Raw genomic sequence first — 11,099 nt, 5'->3', positions numbered from 1 at the left:
ATATAAAAATTCTAACCAGGCTGGTCATTATTCTTATTTCTCTATTGCTTTAAACAATAGACGTATTGTTTTTAATCTGAAATCTCAGTCTGATATTCTTATAAAACATATTCTTATCAGAGACAAAGTGTGCATGGTGTGTTTTGCTGAAATCTATGAGCGTAATTTGATCTGTACATAAGTTTTTGCAGGGACATTTCTATTCTGACACGACGGAACACGACGTTTATTCAAAGTTGAAATGCCCAGTTTGAGAATTAAAAGATTGAACAGTGTAAGTTGTCTAAACTCTTTATAACAACAGTATCTTACAAACCGAAAGACATTTAAATTTATTAGATACCATAGTCCTATAAATAAAAACAAAATATTATTTCATAAAATAAGTATAACTTTATGAAACGAAGATATGCCATCATATCCCAGGGCCGTAGCTGACACCCTTTTTTGTGGAGCTTAAGGAGGTTTTGTGATTTTAACCTCCTAGATTGGGTAAAAACGCATCCTAACCATGATCGAAATGAATTTTTCAAATAGGGCGTGTCCCTCGGATCCTTAGGTCGCTACGGCTCTTCTATCCTACTGAAGTGCCTTGTGGCACGTTTTTTTCAATAAGAATAACATATCTGGATATGTTTAACACGATGTAAATGTTACATATAACGTACAAAAGGAGTTACTTATTGGTAAAAGTAGTTGTTGATATAATTATATATTAAAATCGTCATGTATTGGTCTGTATACCAAATCTACTTTCATAGCAACTTGTAAATCAGATGGATTTTGACGAAAAATTTATTTCGGTCAACAACAATTTACAAAAAATATATTCTGTAAGGTAATTACTTTATTTTTTTGCGATGGATAAATACGTGAATGAAAGGAGTCCTTCTGGTAAAAATATAGCTAAATCAATAATTTTTGTAAATAAAAAATTTGTTGGGTTTAGCCAAAATCATTTTAAAAGTTAAAATATTACACATTATACAAGACAACATTAGTTTTAAATACTACACTAACAACCTTTAAACTTCAAATATTTTTTTGCTAACAAATGCGGTTTCCAATTTTAACTAGACCACAAAAGACAAGATTGTTAGGACTTTTTTAAACACATCTCGTAGAAACACTAACAACACAAAAACAAACAAACAAAAAACCGTGAAAATCATGGAAAAAATATGTTGTTAGGATTTGCCAGTGTCTGATGGTGTTCTAATATCTAATTGTTGATAAATTGTTTAAATTGTTTCCTTTACTTTTAAGTTCTTGGATTGCAGATCCACAATAAATAGATAATAAAAATACTACACAATGTTGTTGCGACCTATTCATCTGTCTTCTCTAACCTAGTTTTTTGTCTGAAACACTGATAGGTTGGCAATGCAGAAGTAATCTTTTCTCTTTCAGCGATTTGATTTTCTAAAGGTGTTAAATCCAATTCATACTGTTTTATCGTATTTTCCTGTTCGAGAACTTTCCTTTCCAAGATTTCAATCTCAGCCGTTATGTTATCTTCGATGATATCTTTGGCAATCTGAAACCTTTTTTCAGCATCTTCCAAAGTTGCATAGTCAATTTGATCAAGCCCATCAATACTTACCATCAGCTCTTCCACATCTTGCAACGACTTTTGCAAATCGTTCTTCGCCTTTGCAGCTGCGTTACCAGCAAGAACAGATTCATTGTAAGCACTATCCACCGACTTTGCATCATTTTCAGCTTGCATTTTATAGCCATCCAGTGCAATATCAGTCGTGTTCACAGCGTTCTTTGTGTCCTGAAGCTCATTCATGATGAAACTCATAGTTTCATTCAAAAGCTTGAGAGCCTCCTGCATTATATCATCAATTTCCTGGTTAATAAAAACAAAACACGTTACAGTGGCTTAATTTGAACAAGAATTAAACTGCAATGAGGTACATGTGAAATGGAATTAATACTCTTTAACGTCCACACTTAATTTTTTCCTGCTAAAAATCTTAGTCAAAATAATTGGAACAGTGACAGTTTTTAGCCATTCTCAAATATGATCTGAAGCGTCGAATGGTCGATGCTTTAGTGCTGTAGAAAATAAAATAAATTTGCAAGTCTGGTAGACAACATTTAAAATCAGCTACTCGCATTTTTAACCTACCGCGTTATAGAATAATTCACGTCACAATATCCATAGTTCATTAAAAAGGGTCATGCTACCATCATCATCATCATCAATAAGCATACTTTAAGTGTTTGAATTTAACCAAATAACTTAAGATCCTAAGTCCGCTCTGAACATTAACAAGTGAACTATAACCAGTTACAAAAAAAATTATTTTTGTAGTTGCTGTTTTGTCGTAATATGTTTAATCACGATTGTAGTCCAGTACATTTAAGTTCTAACAGACATTTTAAGCAATCGATTATAAAATTAGACTAATTAGATAATGCATTTATAAGTTTCTTTGCAGTAAATTGGTAAAAATACCTTTTTGGCAGCATGAGTCGTTGCATTAGCTTTTTGAGCAATGTCTAGAGACATATTCGCATCTCCTTCCGCCATACCAGCGTTTGCAGATGCTGTTAATGCGGTATCATTTGCTTCTTTGATCAATTTTTTAATAAGGTCAACTAATTCCAATGCTTTGGTAGCGTTTTTTTTTGATCTTTTGATGATATCATTAAAACCCTATAAAAATTGCCAATTCCATAAAAAAAATCCTAAATTAACAATACTTAGACGTTATTAAAATAATTGTAAATTTTACTTGTAAAGTTTCCAACATTTCCTTTGCTTCAGTTGCAACTTTTGAGCCATCTTCCTGTGCAGCTTTGGCATTATCGCTGGCATTCTTTGCAATAATATACATATTGTTTGCCTTCTCTTGAAGCTTTCTACCTTCAGCGATCAATTTTCTACCTTCAATATCATCTTTCTTCAGTTGCACTACCACTGGTTCGTTGTCGGTAATTAACTTCTCAGATGAAGTATGGATATTTTGAGCACTATTGGTTATATTGTCGGCTTTTGCTAAAAACAATGCAAAAAATGTTTTAGCTACATGTTTTTTTACCTACATGATAATGCTAGGAAAGCATTCTTAAGCTTTAAAAGCCTAAAAATGTTTTCGATAAATAGATAAAAATATCGTTTAGATATAAAGTTTAGATAAAAATACTTCTATTTCATGGTTTATGTTTTTAAAAACAAAGCATCGAGAAAAACTTTCAATCGTTTGAAATAGTTGTTTACGAAGGTATCGGTTCATTTTATAAGAGAACTCTTATAGTTAGTTACTTTATTTTTCTTGCTTGTTTGTTTGTCTTTTAGGGTTTCAAAATACAACAAAATACCTTTCGTAGCATTGATACCAAAGTCAGGCAATGGTTTTCTAGCTTCCTCTATTAATTCTTCAGCTTCCTTTAAGGCTGTTGTGGAAGTATTTTCAGCTTGTTTGATCAATATTCTCGATTCCTTTGCCAAAAGACTGGCTTCATCACCATCTTTAACCATGTCTTGTAAATCTTTGTTTATTGTCTCTTCCTTTATCCGCGCTTCTGTAGCAGTTTTATGAGCATCAACGGACGTGTTGTAAGCCATATCGGTCGTCATTTTAATATCTGCAGCATCTTTTTCGTGCTTTTCAGCTAGCTTTCGTGCCTGTATAAAGTAATGGACAACTCTAATTACCTTGATTAATCACATGAACGATAACAGAAAAAATATAAAAAATTCCAACGCGCTATACCTCTTCAGCAATTTCTCTCATTCTCTTAGCTGCGTCACTCAAGTCATCAGCACTTGATATTGCATTTTTATATATTTCAAAGCCTTCTCTTTTCAATCTATCCTCTGCGTCTTTTAATAACGACTTGATTAAATCAATAACCTCTTCAGCCTTTTGAATTTCTGCTTGACCAGTTTTTGATGCGCCTTTAGATTTCTCCACCATATTTTTAAGATCATCGAACCTTTCGAAAAGTCTATTGAATTGCTGCGATAGTGACTGGAAGAATGAATAAAGCTCTTGATCACCTTTGAGTAGACCTTCCGTTTTCTTGCGAAGTTCTTGTATTTCTTTATCTAATGCCTTGATTGCAGCTTCAAAATTTTTATCACGAACATCTATACCTGGATTTTTATCCGTAAAATTTCCTTTGGTAAAGTTAAATGTTAATAGTTTTTCGCGTAATTCGTTAACAGCCACTTGGATCAGATCAAAGCATTTCGGACAAGCTAAACAAAAGAAAGAAAATTAAACTTAAACAGAAAGTTTAAACTGAACTAACCCAATATGAGAAACCAGCTTCCGTACTTACCAATACACCCTACTGAGAGGTTATATTTATTTTCCGGACATTGATCGCATTTTATACCAAGTACTCCTGGCAAACATTCGCAAACTCCTTTACTGGTACAATTCTGATGTTTTGAGCCATCTGGATGACATTTGCAAGCTAACAACAAAAACTTTATGTTAATACTTACATAATACATGTAAACGCAAATCTAAAAAATATTTACACAAATCTTGGCATTCAAAATTTGCAAACGAACTATATTCGCAAACATAAAGTAATGATATAGTTATGCATCTATTGATTTTAGTTTGTGAAAACCAGAATTCGTCTACTCACGTCTGCATCCGGTTGGAGAGAATTTGTAATGACCAGTAGCGCATTGATTGCAAGTCCTGCCTGCTACACCAGGCTTGCATTTACACTGCCCTGTGTTAACATCACAATCATTGCCAATTGAACCGTCTGGGTTGCAATTGCACTTTTCACAACCTTTTCCTGATGCTACATTCCAGTGACCAGCTGGACACTTGTTACATCTTTGTCCGATAACGTTGTCTCGACATTGGCATTTTCCGTTTTTATCACAAGGTATCTGATCTCCTGAAGAGTGTCCTGGGGGTGTTAAGGTACCATTTTCAAAGCAATTGCAAGCTAAAAGGGTAATAAAAATAATGATAAACGGCAATGTTTTATTAAAGGTAAAAACTTTTATTAACACTTTACGACAGGTTAATGTTATTCTTTAATACAATACTACCTGAACAATTCGCTATGGGTTTTGCTAAAGCATCTCCATAAAAACCTTTAGCACATTCTTCACAACTTTGTGATGGACCATTTGTTGTGTTGTGAATACATTGTAAGCAGCCACCTGTGAGACCATCACAGTTTCCTTTTGCTTCAGGATTGACATTTCCATTGCAATCACACTTTTGGCAGCTACAAAGCATAGGTGATATTTTGATATTTACGGTAAATTGACAGCTTTTATAAATTTAACCCGTAAACAACAAGTATGGTACTGTTAAATAGGTTTATTTCTTTTAAGAATAAAAATAACTTCTTTTGAAACACACATTGAAAACTCTCTATTGCACTCCAAAGGCTAAAAAAAATATGGAAAACGTACCGAGTAGCATTTCCTAATTTTCCAGTTGGATCGCCAAAATACCCATCCTCGCATTTTTCACACCGGTCACCAGTGTGTCCTTTAGGACAATCAGTACAAGTGATACGTGATCCAATCAAGATGCATTTATTTGCAAAGATACATGGACATGGCTTACAGTCATCTGGTTTTCCTCTAGTAGGATTTCCATAGAAACCTTCTAAGCATTCTTCGCAGTTCCTTCCAGTTGTGTTATCCTTACATACACAAACACCCGTCTCCGGGTCACATTGTGAGCCATGATTGTTGCATTCACACGGTACGCACCTGTAAAATATCAAGCTTGATAAACAAAAAATCAGATATAATATATTTATGGTCTTTTTTTAAGATAGTAAAAATACTACAGTAAGTGCGGTTTAAAAATAGAATAAAAATATTCATACCGTCTATAAGGACCAGATTCACCAGCTGCTCTGGTATATCCAAAATCACATTTCTCACATTGATCACCTGTATAACCTCGCTCACACTCGCATTTTTCACTCCAACTAACTTGTTCGGGGGAATTTCTGGAAATATATGTAGTCGATTCCAACGCAACGTCATCAAGAACTTTTCTTCTTAACGAACCAGGAAAGTAGGTCATTCGAATTTTAATTGCAGTTAAATCAGATAATAAACGTTGAAAGTTGAAAGTGGTCATGCCTGCTGGTTCAATAAGCTTGTAGTTGTATGGGACAAATCTTCCTTCTGGCAATATATTGCCTTGATCAGTAAGCTCGTAGGTTGCAGTTAGTCCAGCACCCTCAAAAATAATATCCTTCCTGCTCGTTTGGGGTACCTCATTCTCCTGACGTAAATATGTCCCATAACGGAATTTAAAAGTCTTAGCGTAACTGCTTAAACGGTTTCCAAGATAACTTCTTGGTGCTACTAGATATAGTTCCCGGAATCTCCTAGGTTTAACATATACATAATGGCTATCTTTATCATAAAACAATGCCGAAGCTGAGTGATCATTTCCTAAGAATGAAACATTGTAAATTAGGACACCAAATTACAAGACAATACAAGCTAACAATAGGCAAAACACAAACCATATTTCTACACTTACCAAATTCGTCCTCAACAGTCCAACCTTCAAAATCACTTTCGAAAGATGATCTGATATACCTTGACCCAATTCCTTCAAGAGCAGTGCACGAAACCCCATGACCATAGCAAAAACATTGCTTGCATCCTTTTGGATTCGTTTCGTTCAAATCAAAGTGTTGAGCTTTACATTGGTCACATCTTAAACCAACTACATTCTCCTTGCATTCACATTGTCCTATTGCATTACAGTTGATACCTTTGCTGCCTTCAGGATTACATCTGCAAGCTCTGAAAGCGAAATAAATGCAAACTTAAAATAAAGCTTAGAAAATGAAGGTTTTGAATGAATAAGTACCTATAGGATAAAATCTCAATCATTATAATTCAGTACAGTTTAGTAGAGTATATGGAGTACTTGGATTTGTGGTGTATCTAATAATAATAATGATAATAATTAAAAATAAATAATGACACTGAAAAAAAGGAATACAGTCTTAATGTACTGTAGAAGCCTCGAAATGATGTAAAATGTCTACAATGGCAGAATTATATACCACAAAACACATACGCACAGATACATTAGAGGTGAAACTCACCTGCATCCTGCTGCAGAGAAACCATAATAACCTTCACGACACCTATTGCATTTATCTCCATCAACACCTGGTTTGCAAGCGCACTGTCCCTGACTGTTACAACTCAGAGATTGTGAGCCATCTTTGTCACAACTACAAGGCTTGCACGCTGCACGTCTGTTCTCTCTGTAATGGTAGTCCTTGCACCTTTCACAATGCACGCCGTCTGTGTTTTCTTGACAGTTGATACAACGACCACCTGAGACTTTGTTGGAATCGATATATAACTGTTCATCAAACACGCATTCATCTGCCAGACCGTTACACTCACATTCTGAGAATTTAGAAAACATTAAGTAGCAAAGAAATAAATGTAGGTATTATCTAAATAGAAACTTCCGGAAAATTTTGCAATTTTGCGCCACCGACTCGCGAAAATTTTAAAAATGACTATTCACGAATGTATATTCTGTACCAACTTTCTAGCTGTTTAATTCGCGAAAATTTATCCAAAATGTTTTCTCTCTTGCCAGCATTGAGGATGAAAAATTCTTTAAAAAAAGTAATGACTATTTTTGACCTCTTGAGTAACAAAAACTTGATAAAAATAGTGATAAAAATAGAATTTTGATCAATCTACGTTTTTTACAGGCATGCTTACTCGTGCAACATTTTAAAACCTTTTATTCTTAAATAGTATTATTTTTTGGTAAGATTTAAAATACAGTGCAGATATGGTGGAGTAAGAGTTTCACAGGCGAAATACTTAATACGCTGCGAATTAAATTTTACGTTGTTATGTTCCATAAGCGTGAACCAATGAAATCATTAGATTTTGTCTAACACTTTCCAGTTTATTTAGGCAGTGCTTTAGAGCTGAAGGAAACGAGAGTAAAACTTTATCAGCAAATTTTTGCATATTTTTTGTTTGAACCTAAATAAAAAAAATGATTAAATAACCAAATGATAGCACCAATTTTTTTTAAAAGGAATGTTGCAGAAATATTTATTTATATTATTCGAATCTCGCATGCCAATAGAATTGGTGTTTGATAATTAAGCAGTAGCCAACTTCGACTTAGGGCTTGTTAGGTTTTTTTTATACTTAAACAGATTCCCTCTAAATACAACAAGGTATAGGTCCTGGAAACGAGGTAGATCCTTTTTCTTGTTAAATTTTACTGTGTCGAGTGCTATGAACGAAACCAACTGTCTAAAATTTTAGAACTAAAATTATAGTACCCAAGAAACCTCACAAGGATAAATATTCTATGATTTCTCATTCCTTTTTAAAAACGATATCCAATTTACGTATTTATTAAAAGAGAACTTTTTTCTTTCTCTTTTGTTACACATCCGTCGTTGGCTTCCGAATCAATCAGTGGGAAAATGGAAATAAAAACAAAGTAAAAACATCGAAGGTGAGAACTGTTTATATCATTACCATATATTGACATTGTTTCAACATGAAACGTAATTCTTAACATAACATTAGGAAACCATAAAAAAATGTTTTTGTGATTATTCTTTTTAACGACAGACAAAATTTGTTTGTTTATTTTTTTTAACCCAATCACATCCTAAGTTTTTGATGTTCTTAACCAATCAAAAATATTAAATATCCGCAAGAGCGTTGTTAAACATCCTCTGCTGGACTTAACACATAAATTGAAAGTATTTTTTTATATATATATTTTAGGAAAAACACAAAACGAAGACTAAACTAAACTGGATACCTGCACGGTATTTCAATAGAACAATTCGACTAATTATCGAATTAAAACACGGCACCTATTTTTTAATATTGTAGAAAATCCAAAGAAAAAAACTCGCTTAGAAAAACTCTGTCAACTCTGATAATTTTTCGCATTATACTTTTTTTTTAAACTTTTGATTTCATGAAAACTACATATGATCAGTCCAAGCTCCCAATTTTTATCAAAATCCTTTATGCTAGTACTAGGTCTGCCAATTATCGTTATAAATTCATGACCAGAATTCAACTTGACTTATCACAGTACAGACGACACGATCACAGTTTCGAAGTTTTGTTTTTATTTAACACGTCAAGGAAAAAAAAAAGATCTAAGAAAAAAAATTAAACAACAGCGATGAAAAAAAAAGATGTAAAGAGTTAAAAAAGACTTCAAACAATTGGTAAAAAAAACAACAAAAAAAGATGAATGAAGGGAAAAAATAGCTCAAATACCAGAGCTTGTTAACCTTTAGTCTGTCATGTTTTTTATCAGTCAATAATATAGGATCATCGTCTATAATGTCACATTCAATGGATGGTTAAAAGGCGCCAGCAATTTTTTAAAGGCTCAATTGAATTTTAAGAATAATAATCTCGATCATTCGACACCAAGCAGCAATATTATTGTCGTGAGACCAATCATGTACCCAAAATGTGCTATAAACTGAATCTTCTCATCCAACTACGATTCATCAGACTTTTAAACAATTATAGTGTCGTTTTTTTAAAGAATATTTAAGAATCACTTCAAGAATTATTTTAGGCTGAAGATTTCGTTTCATCAAAAATCACGAAGCTCAAACAAAGAAGTGAAAAAAAAAAAAATAAAAAAAAATAAAAAAATAGAGAAGACAAAAAAAATTATAAAAAGTACAGGTCAAACTTACTTTTACACGGTTTTGGGTCTCGACCTAGTGCTGTAGACCATGGCTGGTCATTATATAATGGTAGACATTTTTCACAATCTTTACCAGCTGTGTTATGGTCACACTTACAATGGTAGCTGGTGTCAGTTTTGGTACAGGCTGAAGCATGACCATTGCATTTACATCGACCTAAAAGATGTAACATGTTATTGCAATAAAATTAAATTAGCTACTAAAAATTATTTTGATAAACATTGATGAGATAAAACCAACAACCTACCTCCTACTGCGATATCTGATATAGCAAAATAGTAACTCTTCAGTACTTTAGGATCTCCAAATACTTCATCACCAAATGTATTTACTCTATCCAAACTAAATTTTAATGCAGTGACTGTCACCCAATCTTGTAAAGCGGGATATTTGTCAAATTCTTTTTTGCCAGGACGATGATCAAGAGTGAGATAGGCTACATTACCACCACTTAATGGAATCATGCCGCTCGCTTTGTCTGTACACAATGCTATCTTTTGATTGGCTAACGTTAAAGTTTGACGATTTGGAACCCCGTATGTTTCGTTGCAAGTCCGTGAATAAAACTGATAAGGGATCCATCTGGCGTTTGGATCGTACGTTGTTTTCTTGTAAATTGCAAAAGAATGAGGACGTATTGTATGAAATCGAATCCTAACGAAAGCCACATTGTACTTCTTTTTAAAATCCAAAATCAAATGCACACCGTACTTGTTCTCTAACAGCGTTTCAGATTGCCACCATGTGGGTTGATCATCAAGTTTTATATCTGTCATTAAGTTGGCAGGATGTCTCTGTCCTTGATATCTATTATCGCAAACATCGCATATTTTCTTAGCTCCTGATGTTCCAGTTTGGACACAGTATTTGCTGGGTTCAGTTAGACCACATGTATTATTAGCTGTTATATCCTTATTAAAGGCAATGTTTTCAAATACAGGCATGCACCGTTGTAATACACCTTCGTCGCTTTTGCATTTTATAGCTCTTCCATATTGATATTCTGTGCTATCAGGGAGATCTTGAGCCGATATAAAGTTTCCAAAAAAAGCCATTAATATGACGAGTGTCTTTCCGAATGTTAAATCCATTCTTAAATAACAAAAATCAAATACTAAGTAAAGTGATAGGTTTCAAACATAAATTTTTGCTTTTGATTTAAATTGCAGCGTCAACGCATCTTGTGTGCTCAATTCTCCTGTCCTGATATTAATAAGAATTACGTTCTCTTAGAATGTAAAACAAGAAGCGGTTGATGACAAAAGATAGCAACAACAAGAAAACCACGCTTCAGTTTAGTGTTTATAGTCACAGTTTATGTATGCAAAAGGATATTTTGTTATCGTGTTAAAATAACAAGCTGTTTATTGTGTTTTTAGTTG

At 33.5% G+C, this 11,099-nt stretch overlaps 1 protein-coding gene across 1 annotated transcript; it reads right to left on the bottom strand.

The window, feature by feature from the left end:
• Window positions 1–275: 275 nt before the first annotated feature.
• Window positions 276–11,023, bottom strand: LOC130612147 (laminin subunit gamma-1-like). Its single transcript, XM_057433444.1, has 14 exons — window positions 9,965–11,023; window positions 9,706–9,873; window positions 7,084–7,396; window positions 6,507–6,775; window positions 5,836–6,415; window positions 5,411–5,716; window positions 5,039–5,220; window positions 4,618–4,932; window positions 4,300–4,437; window positions 3,729–4,216; window positions 3,334–3,640; window positions 2,748–3,010; window positions 2,468–2,668; window positions 276–1,855 (listed from the first exon to the last, which is right to left on the bottom strand). Exons 1-14 carry the CDS (start codon window positions 10,806–10,808, stop codon window positions 1,328–1,330), a joined length of 4,902 nt encoding a protein of 1,633 aa, XP_057289427.1. The 5' UTR covers window positions 10,809–11,023; the 3' UTR covers window positions 276–1,327.
• Window positions 11,024–11,099: the final 76 nt, after the last annotated feature.

Source organism: Hydractinia symbiolongicarpus, chromosome 10, assembly GCF_029227915.1.
Source record: "Hydractinia symbiolongicarpus strain clone_291-10 chromosome 10, HSymV2.1, whole genome shotgun sequence".
Lineage (NCBI taxonomy): Eukaryota > Metazoa > Cnidaria > Hydrozoa > Anthoathecata > Hydractiniidae > Hydractinia > Hydractinia symbiolongicarpus.
The sequence above is the reverse complement of the archived record's forward strand: the minus strand, read 5'-3'. Positions and strand labels throughout refer to the sequence as shown.